The sequence below is a fragment of the Crocuta crocuta genome, unplaced genomic scaffold, assembly GCF_008692635.1.
Source record: "Crocuta crocuta isolate KB4526 unplaced genomic scaffold, BGI_CrCroc_1.0 scaffold131, whole genome shotgun sequence".
NCBI lineage: Eukaryota > Metazoa > Chordata > Mammalia > Carnivora > Hyaenidae > Crocuta > Crocuta crocuta.
Window position 1 is genome coordinate 7430043 of NW_027528977.1, and position 21071 is coordinate 7451113.

Sequence of the window (21071 nt, forward strand, 5' to 3'; positions counted from 1 at the left end):
AATTTTCTACAAAGATGGCAGTGCTTTATATCTTCACCGTCCAGCATGGCAGCCACTTGGAGCATTTGGCAATTGAGCACTTGAAATGTGGCTAATGTGACTGAGAAACTGGATTTCTTATTTTATAGAGATTTAATTAATTTAAGTTTAAATAGCTGTCTGTACTATTGGACAGCTGGACAGCACAGCTTTGTAGTTTTGTTGTTTTTTTTTTACTTAGCACAATTTTGACTCATCCCCCTAACTTTTCTGTGTCATCCATTTGATTCAATATATTGAAATGTTAACTTTTTCAAGTCATCACATTTTGGAGGTTTTTCTATGATCATGAAGAGAAAGTTAGGTTTTGTGTTGATTTTTTTTGTTTTTGATTTTTCTGCTGCTGAAATCAAAATACTTCTATCCTGGTGGAAGGAGTTTCAAGTGATTTGGCAAGAACAGTTGTTTATGTGACTAACATCATGGAGAACTCCTTTTTATTGCAGTAGCATATTGTAGTGAAGGAAGTAGATGATGCTGACTCGTAGTGTTCACAGATATGATACTTCATCTGTCCTATTTATATCTGAAATGAGTTTTTACTTGATCTAATTATGTAAAATTAAAAGTAGATATTTAGATGGTAGAACATAGGGTGAAAAACATAGAACACCACTAATTTTTTCTATATCCTTTCCCAAAATTACCAGTTATAGTTTTTGAATATTAATTTACTTAAATCTTTAGAAGATAAAGCAGAGGGCCATCAATCATTCATTACCAGAAGGTTCCATTGAAAAGAGAAACCTTAAAGAAGCACAGAAATATGGAGCTAGTGTTAGAACTAGGACCATGTTTCTGCATCTGTATCAGGACTTTCCTTAGGTGCAAGAGAGTCATGACAGCTTCAGTTCTACTTAGGGAGAGAGTACCATTCAGGAACTCATAATAAATGTTCAATACAAGAGAGGGAAATGGGAATTGGTAATAAACCAGCATCTAAGGAAAACAGAATAGTATCTTCTACTGTTCCTTGGTAAGAAGGTTAAGTCTAGAATAAACAAAATTTTAATTTTCTTAAATGTTACAATATTTTTCTTTCAGTTACATCTTAAATTGCTTCCTTCAGAACCAGTACTTCTAGAAGAATTGACAAAGTTGTCATCACAAGTGGAGGAAAACTGGATCCATTTACAGTCACTCTTCAATCAAAGCATATGTATTTTAAATTACATAAAAAGTGCTTTGTTATAAAAGCAAATTTAAATTACTAAATAAATCAAAGACTTTTGTATGAAATGGGTTCCTTTTAACTCATATCTTACTTTCCGTATGAAAAGAAATACCAGTGCTACTTAGTCATTCTTCACCTTAAATACTAAATATTGAAATAAAATTTTACCTGTTACTTGTTTTAAAGACTTGTAGAGTCTACTCAAATGACTTATTTTCTGAGTCTCTTCACATCACTTACCTTGTATATGACTTTTTTGAATTGTTATCACCAGCTCCTATTTTTTAAGTATCTGTAATATAAGAGATGCTAGGTATTTCATGTAAAATGTTGCTTAATTGAAAATAAAACTGATATATAATATAGTATAAAAGTACCTTCATAATTTGAGGTAAAAAGGTGTGTTCCCTTCCTTGATGGCCTTTATGGAAACATGGATCGTTGACTCTTAGAGTTCAGATCATTGACTTGGACATTAGTGCAGCCCTCTTGTAATGCAGAAGAGGAAGCTGCTGAGCTCATCCTGGGGTCTCAGTGACGGATCCACGTTTTCTAATGCTGCCCAGTGCCCTCTCTATTAGAACCTTTCTAAAGGAACTTGTTCTTTTATAAGGAAGTGAGAGGCACTTTCACAAGACAAATTGCTATAGGAGACTGTTGAATTAGATACCTAAGAAAAGGGAGGGAAATTCTGGATTCCATTGAAGATACCCTTCAAAAGTGTTTATCCTTACTGATGACCTTTTTATTTGGGAAGAAACTACTGACTATATACTTGTCTCTCATAACCATTTCAAAACCAGATAGCTCTGGAAGTTTCCTTCGTCATTGTTTTCTTTTCATGATTTAAGACTTCAGTGAAACGTGAATTGACAAGAAGCAATTTCTCTACCTGGAGGTCATCATGGAAGCTGCTTTTGCCTCCTGTTTGTGTCCCCTTCCCCTACTACCAAAAAAAAGTCTTTCAGGGGTGAAGCTAAGGTCACAAATGAGTGAATGAACTTTTCAGTCTTTGTATCCATTAACTAAAGACCCATCAATATGAGAAGTTGATAGAGGACTTTATAGTGCGGTTATGCTGACTATCATAAATGCAAATACTTTCCCAAATAGCAGAAAAAAACAGAGGACAGTTGCCACTTACATGGTCAGTCTTCGAGATACAATGTGATACGACTGCTTTGGTGTTCTCTTTGCCCTTGTAGAGGTATGAAAAACTATATTTACTACAGGCAATTTAAGAATCGGAAGGCATATTGATAATGTAATATTTGTAAAATTTAATCTACTTAAAAATAATAAAACAATTCCTAAAAGCACAGGCTTCTAAAAACAATTTTTAGTCTATACATTGAAAAGTAGTAGTTTTCATAAAATACAGCTCGTTGTATTTGAATGTCAATATTATTCTCGTTAGAAAAGGTTTTACAGAATAATCTCGAGAAGAAACATTCCTCACAAGAAGTCAGTCAGTGATCACTTTAAATATCAAAGCATTTATAAACTAATGACTTAAGTCTAAAAACTATTTCCCATTTCCCAATTACTATATTCTAAAGATAAAGCAAAATTTCAATATATAATCATGTGCCATGTGAATGTTGGAAGTAACTAAACAAAACAATAAGTGCTTAAGTTGATACTGTATTGCTTTTATAAATCTTGAACTGAACTTTCTTCCATCTTTCAAATGAGAATATAGGAGTTGAGTGTATCATTTCTATTGGCGGTATCTTTAGATAGTAATAGCATCATTTTGGCAGGTGTCTTCCAAAACCTTCCCTATATGTTCACATCAAGTAGGAAAGTTAGAAAGAAATACAAAGAATAAATTTGTGTGTATATTTTTTTCTTAAAATGTATCAGTTTGTGCATCCTGCTTTTCTTTACATTTGATATTACAAATGTAGTATATGACTACTTTTGACTTGTAAGAAACATCAGAGATAAGTCTGTTTTTGGCAATGACCTTCAGTCCTCCTACCCTTCTTATAAGTACCAATTGTTAACTTTCTACTTAGACTTAGACCTTTTTCCATGAATGTATATACACCTTATCTGTAAGTAGAGGAAATAAAGTGCATAGTTTCAATTTTTACATAAATATATGCATATCATTTTACAACTTTTCTACTTGGCTTATTTCAGTATCACACCTAATTTCTTTTGTTAAAAAGATTATTACACAATCTATTTGGCCTAAAATGGACATGTAAGGGAGTTTTTTTATTTTGTTTTTTCTCTGATTACAAAACATTGCTAAAGGAATATCATTCTGTATCACTCTGTGTGCATAAAAGGATTTCTCTGTAGTATATGCTTAGGCTTTGCATTGTTGGACCAAAGTTAGGCAGTTTTAAAGAGATATTTCAAGAGAAACTTGAACTGGCTTCCAAAATGGCTGTTACCAGTTTGCAGTTTCTTCACAGCAATGAATGAGTATCCATTTCCTAGAGCATTTGATACTAGATTTTTTGATTCTTTATTTAATGAGTAAAAACTTGTTATTTTTATTATTTTAATTTAAAAACTCTGACACTAGTAAGGATGGGCATCTCTACCTGTTTATTTTAGGCCATTTTTATATTTCTTGTGTGAATTCCCTTTTCCCTTCATGGCTCATTTTTCTCTTGAATGATTTGTCTTTATGTCATGGGTTTGTTTTTCATATCATGTAGATGTTAGTCTTTTATGTCTGTTACCAGTGTTTATTCCTCATTGGTCACTTGTGTTTAACTTTACTTATGGTAACTTTTTAAAATAGCTGTTTTATATTTATATATACAAGTTGATAAATTTTTATTACTTATTTCAAAATATAAAACATTCTGTATATTCTAAGACATTTATCATGTATGCATCCTGCCAGTTCTTCATTGAGAATTGATTTTTGTGAAGAGTGAGGTATAGAGCTACTTTTATTCAAAACTTCAAAAACCATTTATTGTATTTCACTCTTTCCTCACTACTGGAAATACTATTTTATTATGTGCTAAATTCTTTAATTGAGATATTTGATAATATATTTGTTAATTATAGTTTCCTGGTATTTTTTAAGTTTTGGAGTGGTTAACACCTTCCTAATGTTTTCTCCAAATATGTCTTGACTGTTGGTGAGCATATCTTGAAGTTATGTTTTTGTGCTAAATTAATAGGATTTAGAGAGATTTACAATAGTATTTTTCTTCAAGAACAATATATGTCTTCATTAAACTAGATCTTTTGTGGACTTGGTTTAAAAAGTTTTTTTTAATGTTTTATTTATTTCTGAGAGAGAGAGAGAGACAGCATGAGTTACAGAATCTGAAACAGTCTCCAGGCTCTGAGCTAGCTGTCAGCACAGAGCCCGATGCGGGGCTCAAACCCATGAACCATGAGATCATGACCTGAGCCGAAGTCAGATGCTCAACTGACTGAGCCACCCAGGCGCCCCAGTGGATTTGGTTTAATAAGACTTCTTTACATGCATTTTTGACAGATTTATTTCTGGGTGTTTAATTTTTGTTGCTGTAGTGAAATAGACCTTTTTTCTAATATACTTTATAATTGGTCATTGTTGTCATGGTAAAAGCAATTTGGTTTTTATATACTAATTTATTATGGTGCTGCAGAACTCCTTTAAATGTTTGTCAACATTCTTAGAAAATCCAGAAGAATCCCATCTTTTCCAATTGATGAGACTATTTCCTATAAATATTCATATTTTATTTAATTGTTCTTAAGATTGCTTTAGCTAGGGTCTGGCACAGAATATTGGGTTCTAGAGTGTGTAAAATAATGGCCTTGCTATTGACTTTAGTGAAAAAGCTTTTAATGTTTCACCTTTAAGGATAATCTGTGCTCTGAATTTCTAGTAGATATCCTTTGTTAAATTCTATTTTATTATTAATTTTCTACTTAAAAAATTTTAAACTAGTAAGTATAAAATTTAATAAATAATTTTTCTACATATATTGGAAGACCAGTAGCTTTAATTGGTGTTACTTAGTGAATTTTATTCAAAGATTTTTAATAAGTCATTTTTCATTCTTAGGATAATAGAACTGTTTATAAGTAAGATGAAACTTGTGTATTTTTCTGTTTCAATGCATTATCCTTGATTTTTTTTTTTTAAGTAATCTCTACACACATCATGGGGCTTAAACTCATAACCCCGTGATCAAGAGCTGCATATTGTACTGACTGAGCCAGCCAGGTGCCCCATCCTTGATTTTTTTTTTCTTTAACTTGCTTAACCAAAGGGGAAAAGAATTATACAAAGGTTTTTTTTTTTTTTTTTTTAATGTTTATGTTTGAGAGACAGACCTGAGCAGTGGATGGGCAGAGAGAAATGGAGAATCCAAAGCAGGCCCCAGGCTCTGCCCTGTCAGCACAGAGCCTGATGTGGGGCTCAAACTCAGGAACTGTGAGATCATGACCTGAGCTGAAGTGGGACGCTTAACCGACTGAGCCACCCAGGTGTCCCTTCCACAGTCTGTGTTGAGACTTTTGCCATTTAATTTTTTCTAGGTTACTGAACTAATTCGTTTCTCTGTCTCTTCACAAGCCAGTATTGGTAAATTATATTTTCCTTACAAATCATGACTTTAATCTAAATTTTGAAATTTATTGGTGTAAGTTATGTTAGGGTTATGCTATTTTATTAGTTGCTTGGTTCCAAGTGACAGAAACCCAACTCAAATTCATGAGTGTTAAATACAAAGTCCAGGGATACTGTTGGCTTTACCTTCTATATCCACAGATTTCTCAAGAATCAGTCAGTTTCTCTAGATCTCCTTTTTGCTGCCATTATTGGCTAATTGTACAGTCATGATCTATTCATCCTTTGACTCATCAGATACTTTTTGAGGATCTGCTATATGCTAGAACTATTTTGTGTGCTAGGAATATAAGTGATCAAAACTTGAGGTAATACAGCTCTAAATTGGCATGTTTTCCCCATAAACTAGAGATTATCTTAACAAATCCTGAAATATGAGTCTACTTAAATTTTGAACCATAGTTGAGGGGTGGACTGTTTAGTGACATACTTATGCAGAGGGAGAGCCAGTGAAATCTTACACATTTCCATGTGAGTGACATTTGGAGAACTCTGGAAGTTTCCACCTGCTTCTTGAGGGGAACTGAGGCACAGAGTTGAGAGGATAGTGCCAATAGACTGTCTCTAGAGCCACTGGCAGAGTGAGCTGTAATTCTGTAGAAGAGTGTAGCAGCACCATCCTAATTCAGGGCCCAGTTGGAAGGCTGGCTGAGATTCAGGGCACAGGCTAAGTAGAATGAAGATGGTGGGTGGAGGGAAGAGGAGAGGAGGATCTTACAGGACAGATGGCCTTCCCTCTACCCACATGCCACCTTGGAAAGGAGACTGGAGTGGGTTGTTGCTGTGCACTGAAGAAAAAGTTCTCAGTTGCTTAGGCTGAGCTGATACGCAGGGCTGCCTCATCCAGTGAAAACAGCAGCAGCAGCAAACTGCATATAGCTTTTATTTTGTTTTATTATTTTACTTTGTTTATTTTATTTTATTTTGTCAGATGTCAGTATTAAAGAGTAGCATATAGAACAAGAAAACAAAGGATCATCTGGTGGTTATGTGAAAACATGCAAGTATGTGTAGCTCCAAGGAATGCCAGGAAGTTACAAGGGATTTCGTATCTGTCACCTGGGGGATCATGGGGCTCTGTTCTCATAATGCTATCACACAGCCTTGAGACTATAACATAGTTGACATTTCAGCAATTACCCCATTCACCCTTCAGGACTTAAAATACATTTTCTAGAAATACTCCACATCTCCCCCCTTTTGTTTTTTTATTAGCAGGACCAGGAATTTTCATAGAAGTGGTGAGCAGCTGGATATTGGTGAAGACCATTTTGGGTGACTTGTTAGAGAAGCAAAGAGACCTCATCGTTTTGTTAACTGTAACAGAAAACAAGATCACTGGCAGTACTATGAAGTATTCTGCATACATTGATTATTTGGTGTCTGATCTGTAAGGAAATAGCTAAGGAGGCTGCGACTGTAGCTGCTGTTACTGCAAGTGCTGTATCAAAGTATAGAACAATTGTACTGGACCCTTCTAATTTGGCCCCTCTGTACCATATTTTGGGTTTTGGGGTTTTTTTTTTTTTTTTTTTACCATTTAAAAATATCTGAGCATAGCAGAATGAAAATTTCTAATTATAAATAATTTAATGTAAATAGGGCTGTTATTAATCTGGCCCTGGGGTTGGCATTTCCCCTTTTTTTTTGTTTTAGTAATAATAGCTGTCAATAATTTGCCAAGAAACTTTGGTTCTTTTCCTTTCTTCTAATGCAGATACAAGCTGTTGCCATGGGAACCCCCTTGACCAAGGTCTTTCTAATTGAACCAGTAACCAGAGTTGTGCCTTTTGTTTGGCATGTGAACAAAGATTACATGTAAATGTGATATGTTTGTAGTAGAGAAACGGGTTCACCCATGTTTTGTTTCCTATGGAAATAGTATGCATCTTATTAAAATATGGAGCTGCAGACATAAGTAAGAAAATGTATGGTCTTGTAGTACATATAAGAATGCTGTTGATTTCATTGATATAGGACCAGTTAAATTTGCCATGTACATACATACATGTAACAGGACAATGTCTAAATTTTTTTTTTTTTAACAAATAGTAGGCCAATCCTCCAAGAGGAAGTTTTAACAGAGGAATAGGCATTAGTGGAATATTTACATCCAAGTATCAGACCCCCAAATCCAGGATTCCATATGGGGTTAGAATTACCATAATGGAAAGGAAGTGACCAATTCCAGTTATGTCATTCCCAAGTTCTATTACTCTTTATCACCATCAGTCCTTGGGGTCCCCAATTTTCAAGAACTGTATTGTTAAATAGGGGTATTTGGGTAAAATTATGAGAATAGCAAAGGGTTCATGAAAAGTCATCATAGGACCCCATCTTTAGCCAGGGTCTGGTGCATATTGACCCTGGGAGGTTTCGGTACTCATTTTCCCTCAGTTTCCTCCTATTACTATTATGAGAACAAAATGTTGATATTTGATAGTACATAACCAAGATCCATCTTCTGGTGTTTTAAGTATGCTATTCATATACCATCACTTGTGAAGGGGGACACAGAGGCTTTGGTTGGTATTGGTAGTGTTAGGATTATAATAGAAACATAGAGGGAGGCCCAAGTGAGAAAAGACCAAATTTTTTTTAACGTTTTTATTTATTTCTGAGAGAGAGAGAGAGACAGCGTGAACAGGGGAGGGTCAGAGAGAAAGAGGGAGACAGAATCTGAAACAGTCTCCAAGCTCCGAGCTGGCTGTCAGCACAAAGCCCGATGCAAGGCTCAAACCCATGAACCATGAGATCATGACCCAAAGTCCACTGCCAAACTGACTGAGCCACCCAGGCGCCCCGAAAATGACCAACTTATTTACAGTCTATGTGATGGACAGTTAGATGAATCATAAGTATTAATGGGAATTCAATGTCCTCTGATAATAGAGGTGCCATTAGACAAGATAGGAATTTTGGGATCTTCCCAAGAAATAAGATCAAAAACACGAAGGCTACGAAGATGAGCCTAGAAGGTAAAAGTAGAATGTGAGTGAGCAAAATCAACAGGTAAAGAATGCAGACATATTAGCAGGAGTTGGCAGGAAGGCAAGAGATGAGGTATAGAAACATATTTTCCGGGGTCACGGGCATGCCACGTTGATTAGAACCTCTTCAGCCTGTGAGGTTAATTTTTTAACATCACCCCAGGAGATGCCTCCATTCACTAAATGATCAATCTTCCTCTTCTTTGGATTTGACATCCCACTAGGAGGGGTCATCGTCATCATTTTGAAGTTTGGTATTGGATTCTTGAGTCCCCCATGCCAGTTCATGATGTGGTTTTATTAACTGACCAGGTACCCACACAGGACCTTGAGGACAAAATACAGCAGCATACATCTCCCAGGTTAACAATTGTACCGGACCCTTCCAAGTTGTCCCCTCATTGGGCAAGCTGTCCCATACTTAGGGTTTCCATTTGAAAATGCCTGAGCATAGCAAAATGAAAATTTCTGTCTAATAGTAAGTAATTTAATGTAAATAGGGCTCTCATTAACCTGGCCTTAGTGGTGGCATTTCCCCTTTTTTATTTCAATAAAAGCAATTTTAAAAAGTCATTTACACGTTCCACGATGGCTTGACCTTGTGGGTTATAATGAATTCCAATGGAATGGCATATATTCCAGATAACATTCTCAACAAAAAGGCCCAATTGGTCAAAAGATTTCATTTATAATTTAAATCTTCGGAAGTTTGTTAAAATCTTAGAAAGTTATAAAGCACATCCTCAACACGACTACAAATCATTTTAAGTCTTAATTATTTATTTAACCAAGGTGGCAATAAGATTTTCAAGGCAAATATGTAGGGTTATACAGGTGTTTATAAAATTTAGTTCCTTTAATATTGAGAAGTTTTAACTAAGTAATCAAAGACCTGGTAAAGACAAAACATAAAGCTTTGGTTTTTCTGGCATACAAAAGAGAAAAGACCTTTGTTTTACTTTTTTTCCCCTCACGAGCAGATCAACAATCCAAGAAAACCTTGTCTTTTCACTTAGACCAGTGGAATAGAGAACCCAGAATTGGACCCACAAATGTATGGCCAACTAATCTTTGACAAAGCAGGAAAGATTTTCTTCCAATGGTAAAAAGAGAGTCTCTTTAACAAATGGTGCTGGGAGAACTAGACAGTAACATGCAGAAGAATGAAACTGGAACACTTTCTTACACCATACACAAAAAATAAATTCAAAATGTATGAAAGGCCTAAATGTGAGACAGAAAACCATCAGAACCCTAGAGGAGAAAGCAGGCAACAATCTCTTTGACCTCAGCTGCAGCAATTTCTTACTCGACACATCTCCAAAGGCAAGGGAATCAAAAGCAAAAATGAACTATTGGGATCTCATCAAGATAAAAAGCTTCTGCACTTCAAAGGAAACAATCAACAAAAATAAAAAGCAACTGACAGAATGGGAAAAGATATTTGCAAATGACATAACAGTTAAAGTACTAGTATCCAAAATCTATAAAGAACTTACCAAACTCTACGCCCAAGAAACAAATGATTCAGTGAAGAAATGGGCAGAAGACATGAATAGACACTTTTCCAAAGAAGACTTCCAGATGGCCAACATGAAAAGATGCTCAACGTCACTTATCATCAGGGCAATACAAATCAAAACCACACTGGGATAGCATCTCCCACCGGTCAGAGTGACTAAAATGGACGATTCAGGAAACTACAGATGCTGGTGAGGATGTGAAAAAATGGGAACCCTCTTGCACTGTTGGTGCGAATGCAAACTGGTACAGCCTCTCTGGAAAATAGCATAGAGGTTCCTCAAAAAACTAAAAATAGTTCTACCCTATGACTCAGCAATAGCACTACTAGGAATTTATCTAAGAGATACAGGAATGCTGATGCATAGGGGCAAGTGTACCTCAAGGTTTATATCAGCACTTTCAACAATAGCCAAATTATGGAAAGAGCCTAAATGTCCATCAACTGATGAATGGATAAAGAAGATGTGGTTAATGGATTCAATGGAATACTACTTGACAATGAGCAAGAATGAAATCATGTCATTTGCAGCAATGTGGATGGACCTGGAAGGTATTATGCTGAGTGAAATAAGTCAGTCAGAGAAGGTCAGATATCACATGCTTTCAGTCATATGTGGATCTTGAGAAACTGAACAGAAGACCATGGGGGAAGGAAAAGGGAGAAAATAGTGACAAATAGAGAGGTAGGGAGACAAACCACAAGAGACTTAAATATACAGAACAAACTAAGTGTGGATGAGGGTGTGGGGGAGAAGGAAAATGGGTGATGGGCATTGAGGAGGGCACTGTTGGGATAAGCACTGGGTGTTGTATGTAAGCTAATATGACAATAAATTATATTCATAAAAAAAGGGCCTGTAAAGAAAAAAAAAAAAGAAAACCTTGTCTTCTTGTATCAATGTATTTTAAAGATCTATTTATTTTAACCTAAGTCTGTCTTGTCCATACATAAAATTCCTTTTCAAAGATTTCTCTTCACAAACCTCCTATAACTTTCCTTTGCATTTAGATTTTAGTCCCAAGCCATTTCTCTTCAAACATCCAGTCTTACTTAGGACAAAGTTATTTTCTTTTACCTTCATCAGAAATGTATTTCCTGGGGTGCCTGGGTGGCTCAGTCAGTTAAGCATCTGACTTCAGCCTCAGGTCATGATTTCACGGTTCATGGGTTCGAGTCCTGTGTCGGGCTCTGTGCTGACAGCTAGCTCAGAGCCTGGAGCCTGTTTCAGATTCTGTGTCTCCCTCTCTCTCTGACCCTCCCCTGCTCACGTTGTCTCTCTCTCTCTCAGAAATAAACAAAAAACATTAAAAAAAATTTAAAAATTGTATTTCCTTTTCTTATACCTTTTTGACATAACTCCTTGTCTATATACAGAGTTGCTCTATTTTCATCAGTCTTAATTACATTTAGCAGAATTTTAACTCTAAGAAATCTTAGTTTCCAGTGAAAACTAAGTAGCAACCAATTGTGAACGGTTACATTAGAATTTCTTAAATGGCAAGTTTATGAATCATTCAAGCATATAGCTTAATGCTTTATGCTTTTTAGTAGGCCCAAATATCCTTAGTTTTCTTGTAATAAGTAAAAAATATAGAACTACATTTATTTATTTTTTTTTCCAAGGAAAATACAAATTTGCTTTATTTCAATATAGTAACTTCCTTCAATGGGAGCACTGGCCAAAATTCAATACTGATACAAATATAAATTTCTTAAAAGGTCAAAATACATAATACAGACAAATTTTCTGAATTTCTTTTAAAGGCAGAACTTTTAAATCGTATGAAACAGTAGAAACAATGTAAAGCCACAGTTCCATTTTAAGCTGAGTAACATTTCCTAATATTGAGAACATTGCACATATTTTCAATAACTTAAATGTCTACTCTTCCCATCTCCATTTCTTTTTACTAGATTTAAATAAATCCCCATATTTACTCATGGTAGGAGACTCTGCGCTAACCATAGCTGAGTTTCACAGAAATACAGAGGCCCAGAAAGCGTCCATCAGGCACTCGCAAGTGGCCGTACAGCGGCCCGCGGAAGGACCCCTCCAGAAGGGCGCCTCTCCATCCTCTCGTGGTTCGCTGCATCACCTAAGATTCGCTGCATGACGTGACTCAGCAGAACAGCACTCGGACCAGTGATAAACAACTTACAGGAAATTCTTTCGCCTATTCAGTGTTTCATCATAAAGCTACTACATTTGACCAATATTAAAAAATTCTGAAACTCCATTATGCTACCATTTCCGGTACATATTAACTTAGCAACAAGCCCTCTGTATGAGGTCTTTATGAAACTGGAAACAAAAAAGATGGTACACTGTGCTTTTCACCTGTTCTACATTTGATTCAGTAATTTGATTTGTCTGAAAACTACATTTTCTCTCTCACCACTGGGTAGCACTGACGGGAAGCAGCTTTTGTGGTCTTTGAGTTTCCTTTCAACGAAAGCATTACAGGATTTTCAGCAGTGATCATCATCTAGTTCCTACTTGCACCCCCATCTCTAAGGAAATGTGAGAGAGAGTCTAAGGTAAAAGTCCTATTCAAGGCAACAAGGTTCCTAAATATCTCACTCCAACAGCGTGTGTTATACCCGGTTCCAGCGCTGAGCGATCAAGGGTCACTGACCACCTCAGCGACATCATCATTACATTTTATGTACTATTTTATACCCAAAGATATGCATATAAAACATTTGCACGGATAAATCAGTGTTAAGAATTAAAACCTCACATCTATAATGTCCTTTTCTTCTGAAATCTACAGAATTGTTTTTAAGACTAGAAACCTTTAACATCCTGGCTACACATTAAAAACATGTTACGGAAACCTTCAGAACCTTCTCACAAAAAGAAACAGAGTGCTTTTTTTATTAGACTTAAAGGAGACTACTGAAGACTAAATTCAGGCATTTACTAACCAGTGTTGATTTCCACTAGCCAGATAGTCCTAACAAACCAACAGCTGGAACAAGGAGAGTTTTTCCTCAGCTCACTATTAGGAAGTTGAAACATTTTCAATCAAAGCCTTCATTTTTCCTGTAGACTTCAACACGTGTGGCCCAAACAGCACTGTTTCTGAGGTGGCCTCTGGTTCAGACTCTGGAATTCCTTTTTCAACTTCCCCTTGACTATCACTTCGGTATTGAAAGGCAAACTTCCTCTTCAGAGCCTCTGCTATGAGGGCGGCAGGGTCAGCAGCATCCACCGGCCTGGGCTTCGGCTCCTGCTCGGACCGTTTTACTGAGCGGAGTTTTACGCTGCTCATATCTCTGAGGATCTCTAGCACATTGGGTATATCAGGGGACTGCTCTTAGGGACTTGGGCTCTTCTTGGGACTGCTCTTAACCAGAGTCTTTCCAGCACAGGCTCTTCTCTCTCTTCGCTCTTTTATCAGCTCGATGGCAGATACACTTTGGTGAAGCCCTGGTGGGGGGAGGGGCGGGGGAGGTAGGGGGNGGGTCACAATTTTGGCAATCTGAGCTCTGAGAGCAGCAAGTTCATTTTCAAGGGCACAGATCTTCTGCAGTGCTTCCTCATTTGCCAGCGCTGTCTTCCGTTGAGGCTCTTCTGGGGACGGGTTTGGTAAGGAAAAGTCCCTGCCTGGCCGCTTCTCGAGAAAGGCAGGCCATCCTCAAGGGGTTGCCTTGATCTGACCTCTGTCCTTTGTCTTGTTGAACACTCTTCTTCTTCTTTGGCTACCCATCCAATATCAGCAAAAGACACCACTGCATCCTCTCCTGGAGGGCTAGGGTTCCATTCTGCTGTGGGGCTGGTAAGCTGAAACTGAACTCTTGGACACTGGATCAGAGATAAATTAGTACCAATTTTCCTTACGATACCTCGAGATGAACCATATGGCTTCCCAGACCAAAGTACCGATTGCATGCTTACTCCAACCTGTTGAAAAACCATCCTAATTAGGCGCTTAATCCAGCCAAGCATTTAGATGGCAAAGTCTCTCCAAATTTGCATTTCAAGTACTTCAGGCATACATAGCAGCTCATGGTCCAATAAGCATACTTGGCCACGTGGCAGCCAGGAGCCTTCCCCAGAACTACATTTAATAATTAATGCTTCAGCATTCCATTCTATATGGAAAAGGCTTAAATGTCCAATGGATTTAATTTTATTTTATTATCCAAGCAAATCTTTAGAGTTTAGGTTACAAAGACCCTGAAAGCTATCTTAACAATTATGCATGAAAATCTTTGAGACAGAATTAGCCATCATTTTAAGTTGTCTTTTTGTTAACAAATTCCAACAGGGTTAACATGAACTTATTTGACCTTCAGTAAATATAGGTAGAAAAAGTTTTATATTTAATGTTGATAATTTTAAAAACAGGTCTATCTTCATTGAAACAATATACTTAAATTACTTCAAATACCAAATATGTTCCGTTTGGGTCCATTTGAAAATCAAGCTATTTATTTACCATTGTCGACTTTTATCTGGTGGGAAGATTTGAAATGGGCAGTGTAAGTCTAAAGGGGTGCTCTTTGCTCCTTGACAACGAAGGGAGTAGGAGCTGATGATGCCAGAGGCATGGAAGATGTAGGCTGCATCCGAGGTGGTGCAGAAACCGGAGGAGAGGGAGGAGAAGGCAGAACAGGTGAGGTGCCTCCAGGAAGCTGGAAATGGAATAAAGCCCAGTGGACAGAGAAAGAGATTTTTCCAGTCCTAAAGCCCATCAGTGAGGACAGATGAGCAGATGCAGGGGTGTGTGTGTTTGTGTGTGTGTGTGTGTGTGTGTGTGTGTGTAAATGGGCAGTTCTCCAAAAGTTTTGGCAGCTGCTTAGGAATATTCCTTAAAGTCTCCTTCCTGAAGTAGACTAACCAGAGATAATTGGCTCCAATTCTCATAGTCATTAACTCAGGTAATGAATGAGAAGCCCCTACATACAGTTAGAGTAACCTGAGTCTATTAGGAAGGAAGAACAGTGAGAACAAAAGATAAAGAAGACAAGAGATTCTGCACGCCTGATTGGAAGAGGAAAGATTAGGGATATTTTTCTCAACTCATTGCACGCATCGAGTGCCCTAGTTCCTACCTGGATGAGTGGACGTCCTTTTCCCATTTTTGGGCCTGAGAGATGAGGTACACAGCTGGGAGGCAGTCAACTCTGCTGGTCCCTGTTCGGGTGTCACTTGTTGCCATACTCTGAAGAAAAAGTTCTCAGACACTTAGAGCTGATTTTCAGGGTTGCCTTGGCCAGTGAACACAGCAGCAGCAGCAGCAGCAGCAAACTGTACATAGCTTTTATTCTAATTTTTAAAAATCAGATATCAGTATTAAAGAGTATCAATGTATAGAATAAGAAAACAAAAGATCTGGTGGTTATGTGAAAACACACAGGGAGTACCTGCAGCTCCAAGGAATGCCAGGAATTTACAAGGGATTTTGTATCTAACTTTCCTTTGTGGGGGGGATCATGGGGCTCTGTTCTCCTAATGCTTTCACAGTTCAATAGCCTTGAGATGAGAACATTGCTGACAATTTACCCCATTCACCCTCCAGGACTTACAATACAGTCTCTAGAAATAACTCCACAGATTAGAACACTAAAAGGAAAGAAACAGATTTAGGAGAAAATTTGAACATAAAATTTCACTATTCAGAAAAGCCTAAACTAATGTGAAAGAGATAGACATAGTTTTTATTTGGTAATTTTGTACCTCCACCCCCTACTCCAACTCCAGCGGTATGAGGGCTTATGGATGATATTTTATCAGTTATAAAATGAATTTTATGGGGATTTTTTTTCAGTGTCTGTACTATAGCTGAATTTCCCAGTTCCAGTTATCCAGCTAAATTCTACTAAATGCCTGTTAAAAGGTACATACAATTGTTTTCATCTCCATTTTTAAAAAGTGATTTATTTGGGCCACAAAATATGTAGATACAATGATTTAATGTCCACTGAAAAGAAATAAGTGGTATAAATACTAGAGAAATAATTTTTAGGAATATCATTTATTTGCTCTTATGGCCAGCAATGAATATTTCCAATCAGAGTTGTTTTGTTTGGTTGGTTGGGGTTTTTATGCTACTATTTAAATTTTTTTCACTACCTCTGACTCAGTTCCAGTGTTTACAATTCATTTATTTTGGCTCTTTTGCCTTATCTGAACTTTCCAAGTCTGGCATCTTGTCCTACAACTCAGGTCCATGTTTCCACTCCTAGTCACACCCTGCTTTCTAGCATAAATATTATGCAAGTTCAGTGGGCGAATGAGTGGCAGGTGAGTGGGTTGCCGGGTGTGGATTCACCCTAAGAAGTATATTATACCAAAAGTGACAGCTTTCCCATCCAGTAAGCTGTTGCACTTCTTCCTTAATTTATTCATTCTGTCTCATCAAATACTTAGCATCTACTGTCTCAGATTCCCTTTTCTGCTCTTGAAATGCTTACAGAAAACAAAACATACAAGGACTCCTGTCCTTAATTTTAGCACATTTATTTATATTATTTTGCTTGCCCTTTTGCCTCTGTTCTCTTTTAGAGCAAAGATGAAAAGGAAATTGTTTCTAAGCCATCACACAGGAAAACACGGGTTGCCGGGAGTTGGTTTCAAAATGCGGAATACGCGTGCGTGCTCGGAGGCGCGCGTGTGCGCGTGCGTGCGGTGCGGACAGCGGGTCTCGCGTAGCTTCGCGTGGTGGCGCAGGGGGCGCACATTATGACCGGGCGCCGGCTGGCTTTCTGCTGCCCTTGTTCTGACAAAGGATTTGATTGTAGCTTTGAAAGACAATGCATACAAAGAGATAAAATAATTAGGGAGAAACGAAAAAACACTACCTTCTTTTGGAAGACATTAGCTCTACGTTCTCTGGAGGAAACTGGTTGGTACCAGATGGCCAGATTTCAGGGAAACGAAAATGAGGACTAGGCCTTGCCACTTGTTAGACCCGGTTTATGGATCCCAGGGTAACTCCCCAGGGGGCGGTGAGGTATGGTGAAGGGCACTGCACAAGCCGGGCCTATAACGGGTGGAAAAATAGATTATGTTGGGACTGTGTGTTCATCTCTCAAACTTTCTCACTCCTTTCCTCACTCACTGGTTCAGCCAGTAATTCTGCGTGGAATTAAACAAGATGTTGGAGGCACGAATGCAAATGAGACAAGGTTCCTGACCCCCAAGTCCAGGAGATAAAGGACGCAGGAGGGGAGGCTATACAACATCTGCCTCTCTGGAGCCGGGGAAGGTTACATGGAGAAGAGGAAAACTATCATGGATCTTGAAAGAAAGGTGAGCGGCAGGCAGGTGGTGGTGCAGAGAGGGACAAAATAGAGACCAAAGGGAAATGAAAAAAAACAGTGGAAAATCAGGGGTGGCTTAATGCATGCTAGTTATTACCGTTGGGGATATATGGAAACCAATGACCTTTGATCTCAGTACAAAGAAAACTAACTTTTCTGCATTATACCATCTTTAAATTTAGACAAAACAGGTTGATTAACAACTGTTGACCCTGGGCTTTGTTATGTATACATTTCAGTACTCTTTCGGTTTGGTTTTGTTGTTTATACTCCATTTTATTTACTTTTTTTTACTCTTCATTTAATTTTTCAAATAAAATTTACGTATAGCTTACCATCCATCCATACATGCATACATGTATGTTATGTACGTATATCCCCTACGTGGTTGGCCAGAATTTCACTTCCTTGTGGAAAGTGACCACTGGAAGCTACAATTGTATTTGCTGCCTAAACAAGGTTTGACGTTCCCACAAACCTCCAGGTACCACTTCACCTGATGATGCTTGGATGTGAGTCCCTGAGGTTGGCTCTTTGAGGGGAGCAGATGGTCTCCAGGTTCTGTCTTCTTCTCTCCTCACTTGGCTGACATGAGCTGGAGTTAGGAAACCCATGGCAGTGGCACTGACTCATTTGGTGCTTGGCTCAGCCTGGAGCTTCTCCAGGAAGTGGTGGGAAGCGCAGAGGTTGGCAGAAGAGATCCTCACCTAAATGGCATGGGGTTTCCCAGAAAGCCTGAGGAATATTGGGGTGGAGAGTTTCACTTTCTTTTAGCAGTAAACAGAAATAATTCACTTGATTCCAGATGAACTAAATGTCAAAGAGCGACATTTTCTCACATTAGCTTATCTCTTTACCCTTTACCAGAGCTCAAAGAAGGAAATTACTGTATCATTCCTGCCTGGAAATCACAATCACTCAACAAATATACCACACCTCGTATCACTTGAAACCAATTTTATCTATCTATCATCTATCTATCTATCTATCTATCTATCTATCTATCTATCTAGAAAAAGAGAGGGAGAGCAGAGGAGGGGCAGAGACGGGGAGAGAGAGAGCGAGAGCGAGAGAGAGAAAGAGAGAGAAAGACTAAGAGAGAATCTTAAGCAGATTCTCTTAATCTGTAAGGATCTCACAGATAGGATCTCACAACCTGAGAGCCACCCTGCTCCCCCACCCCCATCCTCTCAGAGGATCTGAGAGTAATACTGATTCATATTCCAAATTTTGGAACATCTGGTCAAAAGGCAATCTCAGAGAGGAGACTCAGTGGGAAGCCTGACTCAGGCTCTGTCTCACAACCCTGATAGCATGACCTGATGAGAAATCAGGAATTAGACACTTAACTGCCTAAGCCACCCAGGTGGCCCCAAACCAATTTTATATTAAAAAAAACAAAAAACTAACACTTGAAAAAAAATTTTTTGAAACAAAAGTCCTTTTTTCTTATAGTTCTAATGTATCAAAACCCTTGGATATATAGCACTGCCTAGTGGCACTTAGGGTAAAATTCTATCATAGAGGGAAGTATTTCTCATGATTTTTCCTCATCTTCAATGTGTTTAGCTCTGGTTGGTTTCCTCCTCTTCTGCCAATATGGCAGTCATACTCTCATGGATCTGCCTTTAGTTGTGCCCTTGAATGAACTTCCAAATTTGCTACAGAAGCCATTTCAATGTTGGGCAAACAACAAGTGTTCAATAAATACCAAATTCCATGGTTTTCATAGAGTACATCAGTGTTTCCTAGGTGTTCCTGAAATCTGTTCAGAGGGTCAGCAATGTACTGTGAAAAACTATTTCATAATAAGGCTAAGAAGTTATTTGACTTTTTTTCCAACTCTTTTTGATCTCACTTTGTCAAATACAGGAAATATCAGTAGATGTAATCCATATAACCAAAGCTTGGTAGAGTTCTTAGTAATTTTTAAGAGTGAATGAGTCCTAATTACACTGAGTCTTGCCGTAATTAAGAATTACTGCCCCAATTGATTGGTAAAAGAAATACATGACTTCACCAAGAGGTGCTAAGATATATAATATACATTATATATTACATATTATGCAACACTCAAGTCTCCTCTCTGAGATTGCCTTAAGACCAGACGTTCCAAGATTTGGAATATGAATCAGTATTACTCTCAGATCCTCTGAGAGGATGGGGGTGGGGGAGCAGGGTGGCTCTCAGGTTGTGAGATCCTATTCATTTGCAGATTGGTTGGGATCAGTGGCCTGTTGATTTCAGTTAGTACCAGATAGATGACTGACTTTGTACTAAAACAATGAAATGATAAATCAAGAATGTTTAAATTGTTAATAAAATGAAATGTATCAGTCTGAGTGTTTAGAATCAGCTTCAGCTATTTTCAGGAGAAGATAAATTTATTAAAGAGCATTAGGAATCTTCCCAAATTTTTGTGGCCTTTATGGCTGAGAACAACGTCCAGATCATCCCAAGACACATGGCCAGTACTGGCCCTGGATACTGGGTGTCCCTAGTGCCTCTGAAAGCTGAGGTGTTGGCCATCACCCTCACTGGAACAGATTACACATAGCACCTCTTCCATAGCAATGGCTTATAATTCATATTGTCGCAAGAGTACATCCAATGGGAACAGTCCAAGGGTCACGCTGTACCCATGTTACAAAGGAAGCCAAGAGCATGAGGTTCTGGGTTCTATTTTGGGGATGAAGGGACTTTAAGTGGAAAATTCTCCAAACATAGAAAGAGTGTTCACACGATATTTGGTGTCAGAAAGCAGGTCTGCTTAGCTGTCCAACACGTACCCTTATTCCACACTGTAAATTCCCAGCAACAATAATACAATACTAATCTTTATACAAATAGAAGCAGACTTCCCCTCTCCCCTAAAAAAGGAAAAAATTCTCTATCAATTAAAAATGATTTTAAGGGCACCTGGGTGGCTCATTCAGTAACACATCCAACTCTTGATTTTGGCTCAGGTCATGATCTCACAGTTTGTGAGTTCAAGCCCCAGGTTGAGCTCTGTGCTGACAGTGAGGAGCCTGCTTGTGATTCTATCTCTCCCTCTCTCTCTCTGCCCCTTCCCTGCTCACTCTGTCTCTCTCAAAATAAATAAGTAAACTTAAAAAATGATTTCAGTGTTAAGTAACAGGAAATCCCAATTAAATATGATTTTAAAATGGGGTCCTTATTTTTTTATACATCAAGATGTCCAAAGGTGGGGAGTTATTCACATTGATCCAGTTATTCAATAATGTTGTAAAAGACATGGAGTTTTCCTCCTACTTCCTCGGTTTCCTTTTTATGAGATTTTATAACAATTATGAAATGAAAGAAAGCTTCTCCTGGCTTCATTTTGTGGTCTTGAGATGGCCACCAACAGCTGTAGACATTCGACCTCATCAATACTTCTGGAGCAGGAAAGAAATGGAAAGAGGCAAAATTACTTTTCCATCTGAGGCTCTGTTCTTTTAACTGGGAAAT

The 21071-nt window shown here is 37.9% G+C and overlaps 2 protein-coding genes across 2 annotated transcripts in view; one reads left to right on the forward strand and one right to left on the reverse strand.

The window, feature by feature from the left end:
- Positions 1–5066, forward strand: part of WDR36 (WD repeat domain 36) — a 43859-nt gene extending 38793 nt beyond the window's left edge. Inside the window, exon 23 of the mRNA XM_077757171.1 lies at positions 1084–5066. Within this exon, the coding sequence (XP_077613297.1) occupies positions 1084–1233 (150 nt within the window). The 3' untranslated portion in view covers positions 1234–5066. The remainder of the gene's footprint in view (positions 1–1083) is intronic.
- An 8267-nt stretch (positions 5067–13333) lies between these two features.
- Positions 13334–14361, reverse strand: LOC144225871 (mitochondrial fission regulator 1-like). The gene is given in 2 exon segments (XM_077757115.1): positions 13334–13959; positions 13962–14361. Coding segments are annotated over 2 exon segments (945 nt in total). The 5' UTR covers positions 14281–14361.
- Between the last annotated feature and the right edge of the window lie 6710 nt (positions 14362–21071).